This window comes from Trachurus japonicus, chromosome 11 (genome assembly GCF_045865225.1).
Source record: "Trachurus japonicus isolate A0001 chromosome 11, Traja_1.0".
Classification (NCBI taxonomy): domain Eukaryota; kingdom Metazoa; phylum Chordata; class Actinopteri; order Carangiformes; family Carangidae; genus Trachurus; species Trachurus japonicus.
Genome location: NC_140917.1, coordinates 16,296,383 through 16,319,106, shown reverse-complemented (window position 1 = coordinate 16,319,106; position 22,724 = coordinate 16,296,383). Strand labels below are relative to the sequence as shown.

Genomic DNA, 22,724 nt, shown 5'->3' with positions numbered 1-22,724 from the left:
AGTTTATTAACGGCAAGGCAGAGAGCATGGACTGCGGCAACACATCAGGGACATCACTCACACGTTAACGTAGCCTCACTTTTTTTTTAACTTCAGACAGCCAGTGTTCTGCAAGGGGCCCTAATTGGATCGGCGCTCATGTACAGGCAAGACAGGGCCACAAGGCCTCACCTCCTCAGCGGCCAGCTTCAACAGAGTGGAGGGTTTGATTAATTATAACTTCGTCTTGAAGAATACCATGCGTGATAACAATTCTTTCATAATGGATTCATGCTTTAATCAAGCTAAAAATGTGCTGGTTCTGGATTCTCAAGCATCCAGATCCACTGCTTTTCCCCGTTGTCCATTGAATACATCTGGACTCTGTGGACTGCTGGTCATGTGACCTACACTGTAATCCATATTTGTCACGTTTTTTTCCACTGTCACATTAAGGAATCAATTATCGATTAATTGATGTTAATGGACAGTGACGAGGGTGTGCAGTGTAGTTTGATTCACCCCTTAGTTGCTGCACTAGTTAGCTATCGCTGCTTAACAGGATTCAGTTGGGAAATAAGAGGAAATAATGAACAGTGATGAACACTGACCAGCTGCACAGACAAATCGACCAACAGACCAACATTACCATCCACAGATCGGTGTCCCTACCTTGGCTTCTCCTTTTTTCCCCCTCTCAGTCACTACCTTTCATGGTACATTGTCTGTGTCACTCGTGCACCATTGTTCATGTCTGACATTCAATCTGTTCCACCTTCAGGATGCTCTTCCTCTTGATACCTATCACAACCTCTCTCCCTCTCTCTCCTCTGCCCTCTCTCAGGTATACCCCGGGTTAATGGTGACCGCGGGCCTCATCCACTACGTGCTCAACCTGCTCCACATTACTGTCCACATCCGTGACGTGTGCGTCTTTCTGGCGCCGGTGTTCAGCGGTCTGACCGCCATCTCCACCTTCCTGCTAACACGGGAGCTCTGGAACCAGGGTGCGGGTCTGCTGGCGGCCTGCTTCATCGCCATTGTCCCTGGATATATCTCCCGCTCTGTCGCAGGCTCTTTTGATAATGAGGGGATCGCCATCTTCGCCCTGCAATTCACTTACTACCTCTGGGTAAGTATGCTTGCCGCTTGATATTAAGGTCCTTGAGGATAAATTGTCACAGAGTGGAAATGTAATGTAGGTAAATGTGTAATTTACGCTGTGTAATGTAGACTCCTCATACTGTGTGTAGTTGCCATTATACTGAAGAGACAGTTTAAACATCATGGGTATGAATCAGAATAACAATCATTCTCACTCTGGTTTTATATCTGTATTTGGCTGGGAAAATGTCAAAGTCAAGCATGCACGCTCCTTTGTTTCTTTACAGGGGACATCCTCCATGAGGCTTGAAAAGTAGCCTTGTTTTCCAATGTTACTTGGCCTCAGATGTTGAATTATTTATCCAGAGCCTTGAAAGGCACAGCAACTATGTGGCCGCCCAGGAAACGGCATGCTGCTCTCTAAAAACTTCACAATAAGGTGACCTTTAAGAGTACAGTACAGGGGCAGCTGACCTTGTTACATTTGCTGCATGACAGTTTTTATCAAGTTCAGTCTTTATTTCGCGTGTTTGTTTGGTTTTTTTTCTCTCTCCTTTCGTGCTTAAAAACGTAATTTGTCCAGTTCAACCTTGTTGAACAAAGTGATTCACAGTTGAGGAGAAAAGGTTATTTTTGAATACAGCTTGGATGTTTGCAGGAACTACTTGTGCTGAGATTTTCTCTTTTTGATATGGTCTCGGTAGAAAGAAGCAGCTTTTCATGCTGAAAGATGTCTGAAACACACTTTTCACTTTACCTCAGTCTGTCCACTCTTCTGTTGCATCAGCAGCTGCCTTACAGCCCTGCAGCGACCACACTATGAGCGCATTGTGTGTGTTTGTGTGTTTGTGTGAGAGACGAGAGAGAGAAAGAAGAGCTCTGCTTTACAAACAATTTTGTCAGCATCCCCTTCTTCCTTGTTCTTGAAGTTGACCTTGACAAACATTGAGGATGTTTTTTTTTTCATTTCGCATTGAGCTGTATCTCCCCAGTGATACATTCTTTATTTTTTACTTTAATATTGAGGATAAAAATGGAAATGGCCAAGACCCAGAGTTTGTGAAAATGAACACCTGGGAAAGAAACGTGAGATAAAATAGAGTTTCATATTTCCAGATAACCAGATTAATGAAGATGGAGGAAATCGGCTCCTTCTGGTAAACCAGGTGTCTTGTAACATTAAAGAGATTAACATCATTGCAGTGCATATATATTAACTATATTAACTTGCTGCTATAATAAATATAGAATTGAATGTGAAGGCAGTAATAGATGTAGAAAAATGAAGTGGTAATAACATGTAAAAAGCAATACACTTAAAGTAAATGTATGCTGACGATACTTTCATCACGCCCTCTACACTAGAAACTCGTGGATTGCTAACATTTGGGTTCTGTCATGGGGAGCATGCTGCACTAATGAATATGGCCATTGTAAAAGTGAAAAGGGTAATCGTGTCTGTGCTGCAGTGGCTGTAGAGAGTTGCTGGAGGAAAACTGCCGATATATTTTAAATGCATAAATATTACCATATCGTGTCATCTTATTGAGTCTGTAAAGTGATTTTCTATTAACAAAATTGCCTCCTGTTCCCGTACACTGCAGTGATAGAAGATAAAGGTAACAGGTTACAGTGAAGCAATTACACTCATCATTGCTATGAAAGAATTTCACACCTGCACGGCTAACCTGTGCCAGAAAAGGTGTCAAATGGATATGGCAGCTTCTTTTAAGAGAGAGCAGATTTAATATTGTGGGATTTTATCAGTGTAAAAGAGATCCAGCAAGAGACGAAATTGATTGGAAGAAAATGCTTTGCAGGTAGCGGCTTGCGCAAGTCTCATTTATTCAGTTTGAACCGACGCAACCCATGAAAGAATCAAGCCTCTACAGCTTGATTATTTATCGTTATTGCTTGCCTATGAATGTAAGTGTTATTGTGACTTTTTATGCTGCGTAGTTAACGCAGCCATTAGCCATTATCTCTGGCTTTAAACCATATATTACTCTGTAAGAGCAGAAATGACTGAAAAAATTCACCCATCACCTGGTGCTTTCATCGCTTTACTTTTACTGTAGCTTTTCCCTCTGCCCTTCTACTGCACCTGCACCTGCTGCTGAATTTACTTTGGCAGAAGACACTGCGTTTTGTTTTTGTTTTTTTGTAGCATGGAAGCTTTGGTATTATCTGGATAAGATTACTACATGATAGGATGCCGCAATGCAACCAGAGAGACTCATGCAAATAAGCCACACGTCTGTTATTGACCAACTGTAGCTGTGTAGTTGCGGGGAGATGTTTCATTCAGTGCTGATTTACATCAAGCGCACAAGAGCTGCAGAAATAATGCAGACAAATAAAAACCCGAGTTTTATTTAAACTAGCTTGATTATTTTGTCATTATACCCACAGTGTTCAAACGTGACCGCCTGCAGCTGTTACAAAACACCCTCTCTGCTCAAAACAGCGCAGGAGCCACAGGAGTCCCACATTTATGCAGATGTGTATTCGAAGGCCATACAACAATGCGCATCAGCATTCAGAATAAATGTAGTGTCCCGGCTGATAGTTTGGCGAGTCGATTGCAGCACACAGCACAGTTGCAGTATCAGGTTACTGTTAAGCCAAAACTTATCCACACAACAAATGCAAAGACATGTTTTCCTATTTGTCGCAAGACGCCTAATTAGGAAACATGGAAATCAGGGTTATCACTTAATGATGTTCATATCGTCTGCATGTGCATTCAGATGAGCCTTTACCAGAGACTCTAAGTGAAACATACAGTTGTTGTAAATGCTGCTTAATCTGCATATGGTAGTTGCAAAAAGACAGTTGGAAGTGAGGCGACATGAATATTTTATATTCTGCTTTTTATCTGCAGTTTTCAGCCCCCTCTTTGTTTCCCATTTCTAATTTAAATTTGCAATTTATAGTTTCTGTTTACATATATAGTTTAACTGTGTCATTTGGATTCTCAATGGAAAAGACCCACTCAGGCACACATTTCCTCCTGATTTATCTGCTGAATGGCAGAGGAGACAGGCTGATGAGCAGGAAAACTGGTACCCAGACTTGTTCAGCAAATGAACAGAAAAGAGCTTTTGGTTATGCATGCCACCGGCAGTCACCGAGCGCTAATAGTAGCTAGTAGGCTATTTGTCCTATCTCTATTTTACCTTGAAGGCGTTGATCTCCCTTTGTGTTCGAGTGTGAAGACATGTTACGCAGCGGAAGGCTTTCATCCAGGTAGAAGTACTGATGCAGGTATTTCGTCACGCCATGCCTCCCTGCTGTTTGTCACAGCATAACAAGCTTGGCAGTATAGTCGCTGCGGGGTTGGAAGGGACCTTTTATATGTCCAAGGATTCAGCCATCCCAGTTTATGTCACTTTGTCAAATCATGCATGGATGCACCTCTACATGTGGTTTTTTCAAGGTAGGATGAGTCACCCCGGCTCAAGTGTTCTTCTCGCAGACAGCTCCGTGGCCCTTCGTTGAACTCACTCACTGTCACTGATCTGGCAATGACCTGCAGTTTAGTGTCCAGGTAGCTGGCCGAGCACGCCTGTTGTGTCTACAGTTTAAGTCCCGATACAACACAACTGGCTCTGTGTCTGTGTACTGGCACAGCAGAGTGAAACCAAACAGCTGATAGCGTCACCCCAATGGGAGAGTTTACATTCTCAAACATACTGGACGTATTCGGAAGATAAAAACATATTTGGCGACTCTAGGCACATACATTAAACATACAATCTCTCCAATGCAGGGATATACAAACAGTAGAACAAACAGAACCTGAATTGTACTACATGTCACTGTTTTTCCTCATTCCTTATCATTTCTGTGACGGTGTTCATCCTTTAACACATTTATCCGTCAAGGTCAGCAGCAAGTAACACATGATAAAAGTTTGATTAAAAATGAGGGGAAATGCCAGGGAGACCTTGATTGAACAGTGTCATCATACAGTACATCCCTCACAGTCCAGGAGTGAGGTGAGGATCAAATGAAAAGATGAGAATCAGATGTCATCATTATACTTTATTTGTATGCCGGTCCCACTAACATCAGCCATGATAGGAAACAATGTAACTGTTGCAAAACTGTTACATGCTGTGTTCAGGTAATTTGCCAAAAGATTTTTGTCCCCAAATCAGATCAATAATAGACTAATAACTGTAGTATTTATAGCCTTTAGGTATTCATGTGAGACTTTACTGCATAGATGTCTTATTTTGCACAGGAGGTACTGCAAAAACTGAAAAAGGATATTTCAATGCTAACAAGAGCCTTCATCCTTATCTTTACAGCCAGTTTTTTTCCCCCTCCTAGTACATCGGAGGTGTTTTCCTCCTGCATCTGAAATCATTTTTTAATTCAGCAGGATCATCCGCTATAGGACCCAACCAAAAAAAGCTGTCACCATAATCATTTGTCTCGCACCGGGATATGTGTGAGAGGGTGTGTTAGGAACACGTTTGTCTCCGCGTTATCATAACGACTTCTTGTCATCCTGCCTGCATGGACAATACATCTCCAGGTGAGGCAGGTGTTTCTCGCGGTAGCCATCACCGCCTCTTAAGGTGTCATCATTGGAGAAAATAAATAAATATAAAAATCCCCCCCTCCATTCGCCAACCACCGCTCACCGTCCTCCGTTCTATTTGGCAAGGGCCCTGAAAAACAATCATCCTGGCCATGCACCACTGCTTCCCATTATCAGTCCCATTTACCCACATTTGTCTTTGTGTTTTCCTTTCTTCCTCTCTGTCTCTCTACCATCTCATCTCTCTTTAATTGTCTTTGTCTGCTCTTGTCCCTGCCATTGTTTTGCTCTTGCTGTGTTCCTCTTTTCTACCACTTCTTCCTCCTGTTTTATCCCGCCTTGGTGTCTCTTCCTGTATCTCATTATGACTCGTCGTCCATTCCTTCCTGCTCTCCTCCTCATGTCTCTCCACCCGTCTTCTCCTCCACATGGCAAAAACACCGAACACAGAGCCCTTCTCTCAAGTCTCAGCCCAATCTTCATTATCCAACGCTTTCGTTTTATCCGCTAATAACCCATTCAACTCCAGTCGCTTAATCTGTGTTTACCCCCCCCCCCCCAACACACACACACACACTTGCACACCCTCCCATAATCTATAATTGAATCCTCTCAAACCCAGGAGAGCTGCTCTTTTTAACACCCATAGCTCTTGGTAACATGAATACGCACACACACACACACACGCACACATACACACAAAGAAAGCCAGAGAGAGAGGGAGTTGCACTCCTTCCCTCCTTTGCTCTAACCCCATGCCTGCACCATGCCTACATTGTTGTAACAGTAATTCCACTCTTTCTCCCGGCTCACATTTAATTAGCTGGACTACTATCACACTGTGCGACTTCTGTGTTTTCACAAAAGCAGAGGCGGCTGGGAGCGTAGTTGGAAGCAGGAGATTGAGGCACCAGTTGAGCATGGCTTGTACATGCCCTGAATGGACAACACAAGGCTGTATGTTATCTGCACCCCAGCTTCACTGTGAATAATGTCTGAGGAGATCACAGCAGCTTGGACTCCTGCTCTGTCATCTTGCTTATTTTCATTCATGGGGAAAGTGTTTTGGAGACCGTGCCGTTAGAAATGTTGACTGCCAGCCGTACACCTAGCTGAGTCTAATGCAGTCTAATACAACAGCCTGGCTATAAATCCTGCAGTTATGGCGGCCATAATGTTCACTTTTTTATGCTTAAGCACTAGCAACAGCCAGAGCATTATGCTTTTGTCAGATTGTCAGTCCATCCCTGCATTCAGTGCATGTGAACATAATATCTCAGTTAGGCCTTGAGGAAATCTCTTCAAAAACTCATTGATGAACTTACTGTATTAAATTTTGGTGGGCATTGGGCAAAGGTGAATATTCAGAGTCATGGTGACCAAATATAAAAATGTGATATGTTAAACACTGCAATCCCTCTTTCAAACAGTTTCAGCATTGTAAAGCTCACGAAGGAGATAGTAAGGCACTGGCAAACTACACATATTTGATAGAATATGTCTTATCAGAATATGTCAGATACACTATGATTTTTACAAAAAGAAAGTATTAGTAGCTACCAATGTTAAACCAGCAAAGACATAATTACCTTTAACATGACATTACAGGAGCTCATGCAAAATCTTGAATGATGAATCAGGTTAGCATTGCTCAAGACCGGACAGTGAGTTGATTGAATAGCAGAGGATGTGCTCTAGATGGAATTAAACTTGATGGCAAGCCCATGTTATATTAAAGTCAAGCCATAGTCCGCTCCAGAGAAGTAAACCTCATCTGATTGGTGCGTTTGTCCTCTCACCACAACCCAAACAGAGCAACAAAGCCCTAAGACGTCATGTCCTTTTTCCATAAACAGTTCCACCTTCTTATAGGACAGAATGATAATCAGGTCATCAGCAGACCTACTTACTGCAGCCTACCTCAACACACGGGGAAAGCTCTGCTCGAGGACGGTTTATTTTTGTGCCGAGGCATTTCTGCTTGCATCTTCAAAATGAAGAGGTTTGATTGGAGATTGATCCGAAGTCTGTGTGTGCTGGGCATTTGGGGGGAGGTGAGACCACCTTGTTCCCCAATCATCGATTGCCCCTCATCAGCGAAACTCAGTAAAGACTTAAGGGAATTTCTTCAGATTTTATCCTCAAATTATTAGATTTCGTTGGCTGAAGGTCACAGGTCAAGGTCATTGTGAGCACACAAACACATTTTTGTCTATGACTCAAACACATACACACTAATTAACTGCGCTGGATGGTGGAGGCATACAACCGCAGGGTGGTAATTATAGTTATTGTCTGAGTATGTTTTTAAATGTTAATGTGTGCACTCGCCTGCTTTATCGGCCTGTGGATGGGAAGGAGAGCTTGTTTACAAGATTTTGCCTGTGGTGTAGTCCAAACTGGTCTCCTCTCATCCTCTCTTTCTCTACAGCTGGCTGCTACATATACACTGTGATCATATAACTGTGTCGTTAAACTAGTTTTAGAGACCAAATATCCATTTGTCTCCATTTCCAAGTCCACAAGTAATTTTTTTTCACACATTCTTTTTTGTGTGTTAGTTTTAAGACATCCATCTTGACTTTCTGTTAAACCCCGAGAATCCCAGTGTAAACAAAGCTTTTATTGGCACCATCATGTTTCAATAGCAGGGAGCCATAAAACAAATAGTGAGCCTTAAGTGCAGAAGACAACTTGCACTCTGCCCAGATGTTATCCCCGATTCACCATGTCATTGTCTGAGAAAATGTGCAGTCGGTGGTGCTGCAGTTTCTAGTGTCCCTGAAGCACAAAATGTAGGTCCACGTGTCATATTTGATGTTGCAGCATACATGGTGAATAAACCAGTGTGGACTCGGTATCATTTTCTGCTCTCTCTTTCTCTCTCACAGGTGAAATCAGTGAAGACAGGCTCGGTATTCTGGACTATTGGCTGCTGTCTGTCCTACTTCTACATGGTAAGAAAAGTTCATGCACAAACACTGTAAACACAGTGGCTACTTTTATGACTTGACTTGATATTATACCTTTTTTACTGAGTGGGAATTATAATATCAAATCCCCTCAGATGTCTTTCTCAATTATTTTAAGTAATTATTTTTTTTGTAAACTTTTTTCCTTCACATTTAACCTACCTAGGCACTTTTTTCTGTGTTTTTACACGTTTCTGTCATGTATTTGATGTGAATGTGTAATTGCGCTCTTTGCTTTTCTATTTCATTGATGTGTAACTAGTTGTTCTTAAGGGACAAATTATGAGATTGATTCATTCATTACTTAAAATCTCCGGAGTAGCCTTTCATTAGTCCCTTTTGAAATATAATCTGCGACTGTTTTGATTATCAATGAATCATTTCAAGTCATTTTTCAGGCACAAATGAGAAACGTTAGCCAGTTTTTCATTTCTGAGGATTTTCTGATCTGTTATGTTTCTTCAATTCACTGGGAAGTAAATATTTGTATGTTTTCAGATGTTTGTCAAAACAACACTAAATGTCACATTTGAGCAATCATTGTAATAGACCAAATGACTAATTAAAAAAAAAGGAAGAAAAAAAATTCAATATGTTATTTATAATGAATATAATAGTTGGTTTCAGCCCAAGGGTGATATCGTTTCCATCAAATCTGTGCTTGATTCAGCCTGTTGATTATGACTCCTGACAAAATCCTTTCATCATTTCTTGTTCTGTTATCTGATAATTTGATATCATGAATGGGAGCCGTAAACAATCATTCTTTATAAGCAACAAGGGATTCTGGGATTCTTTTTATTTAAAATGTAAAACATAGAAGCGCAGGAGGTCAGCACTTTGCCCGCGGGCGTTAAGTGGAATTGAAATGCATGTTTCTCAACAAATCTCTTTGTGTCTGTGGCGCTAGCTCCAATTTCAGCACTAGTTCTCCATAATGAACCCTGTTGGTGGAGTGACTGTCATCGGTCCAGTATGGACATGCCAATGCATGGAGCAGTTTAGGCAGAGGTTTCTGCATTATTTATGAATGCAGGCAAAAGCTCATCGGGGGGCTGATGAGATAAAAAGGCAATCCAGGCACACTGCCTCAGCGACAGATTGTTTGCATGTGTGTGTGAGGGAGTGGGAGTGCCCATGAAAAGCTGCAGCTCCTTGCCCATTCCCGGCTAAATCTCTATGGCCAGCAGCGAGATAGATGTCAAATGAAACAGATTACCGAAATCCAGCTTCATCGATCACACCGGGCCGCAGCATCCGTGGGGGGGCAGAGAGGATTGCAGCGACAGGAGCAGGGGAGAGAGGAGCTATGGAAAGATGAATAGAACAGGAGACAAAACACAGAGTGGGGGACAAAGGAATAGAGAGAGCCGTGGAGAGAGAAGGATGGAGGGGACAGAGGTGGAGAGAAATATAGAGTGATAAGAGAGGAGTGTAACTTCGCGTCAGAGGCAATGGGACCATGAATCTCCATTCTTCCCTTTCCTCATCACTTCTTTCTCTCCTTCTCCCCCCTCTCTCCATCTTTACAATGATGTTCCTCTGTACTGTTTCTGCAGCCCACCCACTGTTGCAGATGAATCCTCTGGCAGGGAGTAACAAACTAGGCTTGTATGTCACCATCAGCGCTGCCACCTTTCCCATCCCACTGCCTCGCTTTGGTGCTGCACACACATAGTGACAGTGCTGCATAAACTTTTTCTTTAAAAAAAAAGAAAGAAAACCCACCCCATCACCTTATGCTGTCAATTTAAGCAGGATATAGGCAAGGCTCTGTTTTCCCATGAGGCTTAATCAAATGTGACACTCATAAGGCAGATATGGAGGCGGAGAGGGAGAGACCCCTGCCTGGATAGAGGCGTAATCAGAGGAGAGAGGACAGAGAAGGACGAGATTAAGAAGAGGATCAGAGCAGTAGGGCCCACTGATGGACAGGAGCCACAGGAACCAGTCGAGGGAGCTGTGAAATATCCTCCTTTCATCCCTCTGGGGGTGAGAATAAAGAGGGTGGAGGGTGGAGAGAGGAGGGGGGGGACAGGACAGAGAGAAAGCAGATGCATGGATCAACTGCATTGCGCTGTTCATTCCCAAAACGTTGGCTCACTCTTTGCTCTAAACCCTTTCACAGTCCCCACTAGCACAGCAAACTGTGCCAGATGAAAGGCTCCGGACACAAGAGTCCTCTGGTAATTGTTTTAAAGAAGTCACCTTGTTTAACTTTTTAGACTCCAGGCTGAAACATCTCAACAGTTATTGGACAGTTTAGCAGGAAATCTTATATTCACAGTCTCCAGAGGATGGAGCATCGCCAACAGAGGGGCAGAGTTTTCTCTTATCCAATCAAGTATCTGCTGAATGGATTGGTAGTAAATTTGACTTTGTTTTTTGTGTAACTTCCTCTCAACATTTGGATGGATTGTGTTGAAAGCTGTTGCAGACATTTGTGACCAACCCAAATTGATCGTAGTAACATCCCTTAATCTTTCATGTAGCACTGTCATCAGATAAAAATATCAGTTTGCCCATTACATTATCTTATAATCAAATGCCAACAAAGCTAATGTCATCCTCAGCCTCAGCTGTTTTCTGTGTACTGCTTATTGATAAATATTAGCTATTGCAGTAAACTATAATGGGGAACATGGGGGACATAATGCCCGCTAAATATCAGCATTTTGACATCGTCATTATAAAAATGTTAGAATGCTGACATTATCCCTCACAGAGCTATTGTACGACTTTGGACTCGTTGGCTTGTTTAATTATAAGTAACTGCTAACAGACCAGCTCATAACTAGAATAGGATATTAATGTGGTAAGAGTAAAAAGCCAGCAGGGATCTGCCCTTTGCACAAGGTTGGGCCCTGGAGCGATCAGCATCTGACTCACATGCAGACATACACACTAATATACTGTAAGTAGTGTACCAGCCTGCTGCTGCTGCTGCAGTGTGATCTAGATGTGTGTGTGTGTGTGTGTGTTGCAGCCACAACCCTTCTGTTGACCCTTGGTCATTAAGTCATCTTGAAGTCTTTTTAATGAACCAGAAAGTCACTGTTGGTATTATAGAGGAAACATTTAATGAAGAAGCACACACACCAAAAACACAAACGCTTATTTTCATTTTCACAAACAAGAGAAAAATACCCAACAAGAGTAAATAGGCTGGAAAACACTTGTGCACACACACACACACACACACACACACAGTCAGCCACGGGCACGCACAGTCTCTCTCCCTGTTGCATGCTGTGTTCTCTATATACTCTTGAGAGCGGCCCCATGGTCATCAGATAAGCCCGGTATGAAATGCAGAGAGCGATAACAGCTCTGACTTTGCTCCCCAACATTTTCTGATTCCTGCCCTCAGCTGTTAGCCCGTGGCTGGAGCAGAGAGCTGGCTGTTGGAACCATAATTTCAAATACAACTTGTTCACACACACACACAGGCACACACATGCACACACAGCTTTGGTTTTTGTCATGGGCATTCATCTTTGCATGGTCCTCTAATGTGACCAGATGGCCGGTTTCTCCCAATGTTTTTTCCTCCAGCTGATTGTGCGCTCTGCTGGCACCACCATTTATTTTGAAGAATGGAGAGATAAATCTGCAATCAGGGTGCATTGTAGAGTTTGCCACTGCCATCTTAACATCATATTGAAATGACAGTATTTATCAGATCCTGACTTGTGAATGCTGTTCAGGCCAATATCCTCAGTAAATGATAATTATGACTGGGAATCTTATTTGTAGCCATGGTAAGCGGCCCGGCCAAAGGCGTGGAAATGTTGGTACTTAGGTCCAGATGGGACTATTTCTATCAGATGGATTGCAAAGTTGTTGTTTTTTTGCACAGTCATGGCCCTCAGAAGACGAAGCCTGAAAACTGATTCCCTCACTTTTCCTGTAACACAAGCAGCAGGTCAGGGCAAACTGTCTATTATACAATAGTGAATCCACAGTGGAGGGCTATTCATTTGATTTACATTTAATTTACAATAGTGGTAACTTCCCCTTTGAGCTGCTCTGGCTGCTGTTGGTATTTGCATAGTGACCATGGGAAATGTTGGTGTTTTTCACCCTCACTGACGTGGCATTGAGTCTCCTTGGCTTTTGCCCAGCTTAAGTATCCAAATGGGAAAAACAAGCCTCAAAAATAATGTTGTGTTGCTTTGATTCTCTGAGTCAATAATAACGAACCTCGGTGATATCAGGGAGTCCAACTAAGAGGGATCAATATTTTCAAGAGTCTTCTTTTTTTTCTCCATCAGTTTTACCTTGAGGAAAAACTGGTGTGGGTGGCATATTTTTAACTAACCCAGCTTCTCGAGCACTCCTCCTCCATACTTCCTCTTCCTCCTGCTGTCCACTCTGTTTCCCAACCTTAGCATGCGTTGCTTGCAAGATGCTAAAAAATGAACATACAGTACTTTGTATGAAGTCATGCCGCCGTGCAGCCGGTACCATCCACCACTGTGTTTCAAGTCTTATGTTCTCAATTAGTTCCCAGGCAGTCGGCAGCAGAGACTCGATGAGCCGCCCCTGTGTCTTAAATTGAAGTCATCTCTGGTATTCATGCGAGTTACGGTTCACATGCTACTAATTGACTGTCACCATCTGTGAGAACAGATGCAAGCGACTGCCAAAAGATAATTGCACCTAACCATTCAGTAAGGAACTTATTTAGGAGTTTTTTTTTTTCTTTTTCACACCCTGCCTTAATGTAGCATATTAATGTTTTTTATCAATTAGACATGATGTTCTTGTTTTTCCTGGGATTACACAAATGTAATGAATGCTCTTTTCATCGTACTCAGGAGGTGCGATGGGGGCCCCTCAGTCAAACTGTGGCAAATAAAGGATCAAACCATTCGCACATATGTGATCCTTTTTCCTGTGTAATCTATTTTTCCTCTGCTGTTTCTCATTCTTTTTCACTTTCTAGTGCTTTGCATCTCCTTTTCTCTCTTACACTTTCTCTTTCCTCTCGCTCTCTTTCAGGAAACTCTCAACGCTTTCTCTCTATTCGTTTACTCTTTCTCCATGCTCCTGTGACTTCTATTCTAGTGCTCTCACTATTTCCATTTGCCCTTTGCTGTAGTGAAGTACAGACTATTGAAAAATTTGTTGGTGATGTTTTTTGTGGAGTTGTATTATAGCCCCCACATCTACCGCTGCACCGGTACTCAGTGGACCTCAAAAGCAGTTCAGGTATAATTTGAGTGGGGCTTGCAAAAGTTATTGGTTCATCTTTTGCCTAACATGTAAAGTATGATTGCCTAGTTTTTATACATTCTTTATTCGTCACTTTTTTTTTTATAGCCATGCGCTTTTGTCTAATCGTAAAGAGGCAGCGAGATCTTCACATTTCCTCTTCAGGGATTCTAGTCAAGGTGTTTGTGGGGATCTTGTGCAGTTGTTTAATGTATGTAAAAATGTGTATGGATCAATATACTTTTTATATATTTTATATATTTTATATATTATATCTATTTTAATAATCAAGTAATCATAAAAATATGAGACACTTGATGGTTCAGCCTTCAACACGGTTGGTCCAACAAGACATAAAACATAATCAGTATTGCCAGAGTTGCTGGACTGTACAGCAGTCATTTCAGTCATACAGTTTCATTTCCTTCCTCTTTAGCTTCCTTTAGTAGCAGCTTCCCCATTTTGCACCTGTGAATCTGTGATCAGCCACATGGTCTGTCGATGAATGCAAATTCATCCAAGTTACTTGCACCTGGCTTCACCTAGTCTCACATTCGCTCACACTGGTTTGACCAGTGTGAGCTGTTTCAAGTCAGGATGAACTGTCGAGGCTTTTTCGAGGGTTTCTTTTTCTGTGATCCAGGATTTGTGCATGCTGCTGTTGTGAAATAGCCCCCCTGTGTCTCCCAACTCGACTTGGTTTCGATTAGCTCCCTTCACCGAGGAAAATCCGACACATTTCCTGTGAAACTAATGTGAAGAATTTTAACAGGACAGCCCCCCGCTCAGCAGGGTTAGCTCATTTGATACAGAACAAGAAACTGAACCATCATTAATCATATGGGAGCTTTCAGTTTGTTGTAAATGAAGAATAATGTTCACAGTATGTTTACTGATGTATATGTATGTGTGTGTGTGTGTGTGTGTGTGTTATAGGTGTCAGCGTGGGGTGGCTATGTGTTTATTATCAACCTGATTCCTCTGCATGTGTTTGTGCTGCTGCTGATGCAACGCTACAGCAGAAGAGTCTACATCGGTAAGATGCACACACACACACACACACACACACACACACACACACACACACACACACACACACACACACACACTTAAGCACAAGAAATTAAAGGGATAGTTCAACATTTTGGCAAATTTGCCTATTGCCATAATCCCTATAGTCATGACAGTTGGTACATTACCTTTAATTGTCAGTGCAAGCTGTTTTAAGATCGGCGGGGCAGAGACACGAGCTGCGCAGCGAACACAATGGAGGCAAACGGTAGTTTAGCCTTCCGTCATCAAATCCACAATCCAAAAACTCCAAAACGCTCTTGTGGAGAAGTTGTGACCTGCACATTCACCACGCTTTAAAATAATCATGTATAATTATGTAACATTATGATACATGAAGCAAATACTCAGAACTACTTATGTTTTTGAAGTCACTCCGCCCAGCAGCCGTGTCTGGAATGTAGTGTCGGCTACGCATTTGCCTCGAAAAACTCTGTTTCGTCATGTTACATTATTATTTCAAGTACCCTTCTCCTCCGTTGCCATAGCTGAGCGGCTCGGGCCTCTGTCATGGCGATCTAAAAACAGCTTGCACCGACAATTAAAGGCAATGACTGAACCTACTGTACCCCTAAGACTATAGGGATTATGGCAATAGGCGAATTTGCCAAAATGTTGAACTGTCTCTTTCAACCAGACAGTGATTGTCAGTGTGTCACGTGATGTTTAAGACTCCCCCACATACAGTAGCTGAAGTGAAAGTTTTTTTTTTTTCAGATCTCCTCCCATTAGACTAGAAGTGCATGCAGTAAACAGACAGAACCGCTACTCCCAACACTGGTGCCCGAGCGTTTGACCCTGAAACAAGCTCAAATGCTCAGTCACGCCCGTGCTCATCTCTCACCTCCATAAGCATTTCCATCATCAGCAGCGCAGACATCCACACGCCCACGCACCACTCAACAGTAAATGCAGCCACCTGTTACCTTATCCTCGTTTTTTTCCCTCTCTCCTGCGACTACGAGAGGCAGAGCGCCGGTGAAGAGGATAGGCTCGTTACAACCACAGAGCACCCCGGTTTTCACAGAGCACGTGGCAGCTCCAGCGCATTAACCGTTGGCTCAGAAAAATCTCAAGCTCAATCCTTCAGACCCTCCACCATCCACACATCCGTCGGCGGCTTAGCCCCGAGCTCACGGCAGGCACTCCTGTTGTGGTCAAGATAAATGATACCATGTCAAGTATCATTTACATATGATTTTATGTTGTATTCGGCATAATTGCAAAGCAGAGTCTTTTAGGGCTTTGAAAATGAATTACAGCCTCTTCACAGTGAGAAGGCTTTTACCCACCTCCTGCTCTATCTCCAAACGCTTCTTCAACAATGACCACTAGGCGATGCGGTGCTGTTAGGCAAAGTGGAAAATTTCCTTCCGCCTTCACTGTTCCTCAAGGATATGTGCAGCCTGAGAATCATCCAGCAACCTCTTGTACCTCAGGTTTCCGAATGAGAGACGGAGAAGTGCATTTGTGTATAGAAAAGACATTACATCTTCAAGCACTCCTTATACTTGTCTGCTTCCCTCCTGTCTGCGTCTTTCACCTCTTCTTTTCAGACCCAGGTGTCTCTGTCACAATGCAGGAACATACAAAAAGAAAAAGAAAAAAAAAGAAAGAAAACCCGGGTTTAATAAAAATGCCTCGCAGTCTATGTTCTCTCACAATTCTTCTCTTTCTGTCTTGAGTCAATAGCAGATGTGTGAGAAAGAGATTGCTGAGGGCAGTCACAACTACTTCAAAAACGAAGCGCACTCTTCAGGAAGAGTATGAAATCTTAATTAAGCTGGTGCGTCTGCGAATCGGTTCCCCCAGCTACAAAGGTGGGAGTTGCACTGTTCTCAGCACCGTTGTCTCACTCCGGGCCTCCCCGCCACACAGCGCCGAGCCAGCTCCCATTTTCTCAGTAAATGACATTGGATTAGGTATTTTGTATTTACTCCCTCTGAGGTGCAACAGTGAAAATCAATAGACGAATACTACTATTGAGGTTGATTGCCCGTAGAGGGACCCAAACGGGAGTGGTGGAAAAGAACAGAAGGGTTTTTCAGGAGAGTAACAGTTCACTTAAATTGTTTGATTTCTCACCTGGTTTGCTTTGTCTCTCGTCTCTCCGCAGCATACAGCACTTTCTACATCGTGGGTCTCGTACTGTCCATGCAGATCCCCTTTGTCGGCTTTCAGCCAATCAGGACAAGCGAGCACATGGCTGCTGCCGGTAAGTCCCGCCTCCATTACCACCACGAGTGTCTGATTCTGCAGTCTTCTTGGGAAAAAAACATCAAATTCAGAGCAACTGATGATGGAAATTGATTTACTGAATCTACTTGATTACGATTCATAAGGTCCTAATTCGATTCGATATTGATTCATTTAGAGATTTTTTTTTTTTAGTTTTAATACCATTTTTGCTTGGTTATGAAAGAGATTTTCACAGAACTAAGATAGATGTAACTCTCTAACCTGGTGCATTATCAAAAATATCAATGTTTACATAAAGAATTGACCCAAAAGCAGTTACATCAATGCAGATTTATTTAACATGACCCACTACAGAAGTAAACAGTGCAACTCTTCAGTACAGTTGTGGGTGATAACTAACAGAGGAAACAGGAAATTGCATACATTAAAAGATCGATTTAAGGATTTTATGAATCCATATCAAATCTTTTAAATGAAGATTTATATGAATCGGAAAATCGATTTTTTTTAACTCAGCCCTAGTCACAATTACATGAATGCACACACTTGAAGCAACAAGCTCTATAATGCTTTTACTGTAATGGTGATCAGAGGTGTAGCTCATCCCACTGGACTACACACAACTGTCCCAAAAAAGTAAAACACAGACTTTTGTTATCATGATTGCCTTCAATTACGGTTAGATTTTTGGTGTGAAAATTCCTTATTATAAAGTAACTGAGCAGACTGTGCTGTATGTCTGAGTTTTCTACAAAGAAACACATAATGCAGAGCTTTCATGTCAACCTCTAACCTGCTGTGACCCTCTCCGCATGCCAGTATGCCGCAAAACACGGGGAAAGGTTCAGGCTGCTAGCAGCAGCAGTAGCTCATGTATTAGAGGTGTGACTTTACATAAGCTTTGTTATCCAAAGCAGGATGCACACACTTTGGTACTGCTCGGCTGCAGCGGGGATTGAATCCCCTTGTGCTGACACCGTTAGTCATGCTCTGTCTGAAGAAGAACACAGGACCTTCCTAGAATACATTTGCCAAATAGAAAATAAGTAAGCAGCTTCCCTTGCAACCAATATGGGTTTAGCACTTTGAGTACTTCGCATTTTTGGCTTGTGGATAGTTTATTAAAGCTTGTTCAGTTTTGCCTCTCAAGAGTGGGCCCATCTGCTGCCTGACAGCATGGAAGAGTGCGCATGTATGTGCACGAGCCTTGCGTTCATTTACATCCAGATTGGGAGAGGACTTGGCAGCTTCAGGAAGCCGAGCAGCACCTTTTTTTTTTCTCTCTCTTGGAGGATTCTCTTTACGCTGCAGCAGACATACATTGAAGTGTCCCTGTTTTTCTAGGTGTCTACAGCACAAACAGTATTATGAGAGGCTTTGAAGAGTGCACTGGCAGAAATCATTCCTGCCTCTCTCTGTTTTTTGGCTCCCCTCTCTCTCCATCTCTCAGAGAAGTGAGTGTGTTTTTTTTATGTCGCCAGGGTAGCAGCTGCTCAGAACATCTGGTGGTAGCTTTCAGGGAGCTCTGTGGGAGACGGGAAGAGAGTGACAGAGCCTTGGACCTGTCGGTACCGTTGTGATATCAGCCCCTGAGGCGGGCGGGCAGGGTGGCATAGACTGACAAGCATGTTAGCACCACGGTGGCTCTTGAGGAGACAGGCGGGGGCTTAACCTTCGGAATGGGTGAGACCTGCTGTGAACGGCACGGCGATGGGCAAGTCGAAGAGTAGCGAGATTTCACACAAGGTCTGTGAAAGGACAGGAGGTGATAATAAAAATACAGGGGGGAACCGAGACTCTTTTCAATTTTGTATATACATCAAATTCACCATGCAAACAAAGAGAGGCACTGGAGAAAATGGCAGCGTAAAAGTGACAGAGCAAAGGAACGGAGGAAAGACGTGTGACCAAAGGGGCCTGCAAAAAAGAAAGACAAGGCGAGGGAAAGAGAACGGCTTATTTACACAAATCTGTCTCATGCATTTGAAATATGTTGTCCCACAGTATTTGTCTTTCACATCTGAATGAACAGCCAAAGGGGCTATCGCAAAACCGCTTTGTTGAGGATCCTGCCAAACTGACGACGCCACTTCTTAACCACGGAAAAACCCACTCGGTGTACCCTGCAGGAGGCGCGATGAATCGGAGCCCCTCCTCAGATATTCTGTGTGTGTTTCCTTTTGTATGTTTGCTCATTCTTTTGGCTTCTCGCTGTGGCTTTTTTTCTTCAGGTGTGTTTGCGCTTCTCCAAGCCTATGCCTTCCTGCAGTACCTGAAGGACAGACTCACCAGACAGGAGTTCCAGACGCTTTTCTTCCTGGGAGTCTCCCTGGCTGCCGGCGTGGTCTTCCTCACAGTGATCTATCTCACGTACACAGGTCTGTATGTCCCACTGTCATGTGGTCAATGTTGTTCAGTCATAGTACTTCTCATGCAATTGTAAACCGTTTTATTTTGTGTAATGTATTTAGTGTGTCCTTGAAAGTGAAGTAAATAAAATTAGTTGATAAATTAATTCATTAATCATCAGAAAATTAAGTAGAACGCTAATTAATTACTCACTTCAGTCGGCTATTAAGCAAAGTGCCACATTTTCTCTGGTTGCAGTTTGTTACATTCAAAGCAAGACGGAGCAAAAACATCATTTTTTAATGCACTGGTCAATTTTGAGATTTTTGGTTCCATTTGGCTTCCATCACACATTTTCTTTCAGACTAGTTGAATGAAAACAACCAAAATACAAATCTATTTCACTGCACTTTATCTATTTGCATCAGTGGGTTTCTCCTAAATTCACCAGATTTCAGTATTCAAACGCAGCATGACGCACTGCGATTGTTTTCTGCCCCATGTCATTGTACAGTGTTTCCTCTCCAGTAAGTTATTGGATCTGAACATGGTCATTTCCTTTATATTAGATATTGTGTCTATACACAGTGGTTTCCAATAAATAAATAAATAAATAATATATATATAGTTTTACAATACATATCTTTACAGGCTGTTTTCACAAAATGTTCTTTTTTCTGAGCCAGAAATCTGAATTTTCAGTAGCACATACTCTCCCAAACTCTGCAGGTAAAAATGTCTACTGTGATTATTGTGAAGATTTTTGCAAAGGATTTTCTTCATATATCATTCATAGCCCTACTTGTATCATATTTTCTTCCTAAAATGATCAAAACACTATGATAAAGAGAGAGATATCCGAAATCCCCTCAGTAAAAACACCTAAGAGAAAGTTTTAATGTAAATAAATTGTGGATTGGAGTTAAAATATTTGCCTTATTGACCTATAGCTTCTTGTCCTAAGGATCTGTTGCTTGTCCCTCCATTTTCTAGCATGGTTGATTTCACTGTCTGACACTGTTTGAGCTAAATTAACTGAAAATAGAAGCATAAAAAAATCATTATTTGCACCCTGCTTAGTAAGTAATTAGCATCGCATGCTGCCAATAAAGCGGGGCATGTATGAGACACTGTCATGTGGTAAAGTTGAGTGGCTTAGTGACACAGTGTCAGATCATCTTCCAGTCATGATGTGTGAATATTTAAACAAAACTCCTGCCAACAAAAACTGTCAAACCCAAACCAGGGTTTTCTTTTCTTTTATATCTTGGTCTTATTCATTTAGGCTCGTGGTCTAATAAGTGTATTATCGTCCAATAATAAAAAGACGATGGTAATGTCTTCACCTCCATCTGTTTTTATTTTATTTTATTATTCACACAATATGTAAGAAATTATCCTGAATTTGACTGAGAGCTGCTGGACAAATAGCCGGTTTGTGAAGGATCAGTTGACGGCTCTTGATAGCGATCCAGATCTGGGATTTCAGCCATTTTAGATTTAGTTTTCTTCTTTTAGCCAAAAGTTAGTGTGTTTAAACACTATCCTGTAACGGCCTGACCTTCAGTCCTCCCCCGTGGGCCGCTAATCAGTGCTCTCAGTTTGTCAGAAAATTAAACCTGGAAGCGAAGGATAAACAAACATAAACAGCTCTGTAAGTTTGAGAGCTGTTGAGTGTCTGTGAAGGATTGTTCTCCACGGAGTGCCTCTTTGTGAACTTGTACATGTATTATTTTTTCCTGACTGGCCTGGTTGAACCCTGGTGCGCGCGGCCAGCTGGTTGATCTTTGTCCTTGTTTATGTTTTTCTCCATTATCTTCAGTTCTGTTGGGGTTTTGCGGCCACAGCGGAGGCCTCGGGCTTTCAGGGCTGTTTATTAATTTTATTTGTCTCCTGCTGAAGTGTTCAGATTGAGGATGACAAATTCAACATCTTGACCCATTTAAAGGACACACTTGTAGCTCACTCTCTTAAAGAGCCAAGAGATGAAAAGCACAACTCTGAAAGTCAAGGGTTTTTTTTTCTTCAAACTCCTTTCCACGGCATTACACAGGCTTTGCTTCACTTATCTAGTGGTGTATTAGCTTAGACTGGTCCCAAGAAAGCTAATGTAGTTTATTGTGTAAGAAGGGAGCTCATTTATCCCCTCAGGTTGCATGTGAACACTTTCTCTGCAGTTTGTAATGAGCCTTAATAAAGTATCTGGCTGTTTTTTTTTTTACCTGACATCATATATTGGTTTTCTCGCTCCAAACACAGTGGCACATTATTTACTGGCCTTAACCAAAAAATCTGACATCCTGTCGCTCGGCATTATGCAAACACTGCAGCCAGGCCTGCTGCCCAGAGCAAAGGGATGGTGGCACATTACATCTACAGAAATATTGGCGCGCCCCTTGTATTGGTCGCCTGCCTGCTTTCAGAGCTGCCCGCCCCGGCCGCTCGTGTTGATGCAGACGTCTGGTCTGTTGGGTATACTGGCTTTCAGCTGGATGCCTGGTAAACGTTGTGATCTGTCAGCCATCTGAAAAGTAGCAGTGGGAGTCGGCGACTGTTTGGTGATAAGCCAGTTTGGGTTTTTTCTTCGCAGCAAGTCTTTGCATGCCCCGTTCTCGGCTGTCAGAGTTCTTCATCTCATAAAAAATCTCTGCAACAGAAGAGCAGCCCGGTGGGTTTCCTCAGCATCTTGAACATAGAGCCAAGTATTGATTGGTTAAATCAGTGTCATCCTTTAAATCACCTCTCAAAACATCTCCTTCAACTCACTGTTGCTGCTTTTCCACCTCCGTCCTTCGCCTGCTTTGGTTCAGCGCTCTGTAAATTCTTATTTGATAAGCACGCTATTTTCTGATTTTCAGCAATGCTGACGATTATGTCATCATGAAGATAAAACACATTTTTCTCAATGTCTTGAAAGGACGTGGTACGGCTGTGTATGTTGCTGTGAGTGAAAACGCGTCACAAAATTTAAAATATGAGGCTGAGGCTTTTGTTTGTGTTATGTGTGTGAGTGGCTGCGAGAGCCCCAAGGCAACAGTTCAGAGCTGAAATGTATTCCAGATCAAAGCTTAACCAACGTAAGACATTTGTATGCGAACATAAAATGCCCTGTGCGGTCTAATTTGCAGCTTAAATGGTTTTAGTTACATTTATAAACAAGTCAATTTCAGTAATTAAGTACCATCAATAGAATACATTTTCAGCATTGACACAGTCTCCTCTGAGGGTTTGTTATTGGGTTTTGAACCACAGTGGCCAGATAGTTCAGCTTTATGCAGTTT

At 42.4% G+C, this 22,724-nt stretch overlaps 1 protein-coding gene across 1 annotated transcript in view; it reads left to right on the top strand.

The window, feature by feature from the left end:
* stt3b (STT3 oligosaccharyltransferase complex catalytic subunit B) overlaps window positions 1–22,724 on the top strand; it is a 78,781-nt gene that overhangs the window by 43,053 nt on the left and 13,004 nt on the right. Inside the window, exons 3-7 of the mRNA XM_085791292.1 lie at window positions 824–1,111; window positions 8,527–8,592; window positions 14,761–14,860; window positions 17,012–17,110; window positions 19,326–19,472. Of these exons, the coding sequence (XP_085647418.1) occupies window positions 824–1,111; window positions 8,527–8,592; window positions 14,761–14,860; window positions 17,012–17,110; window positions 19,326–19,472 (700 nt within the window). The remainder of the gene's footprint in view (window positions 1–823; window positions 1,112–8,526; window positions 8,593–14,760; window positions 14,861–17,011; window positions 17,111–19,325; window positions 19,473–22,724) is intronic.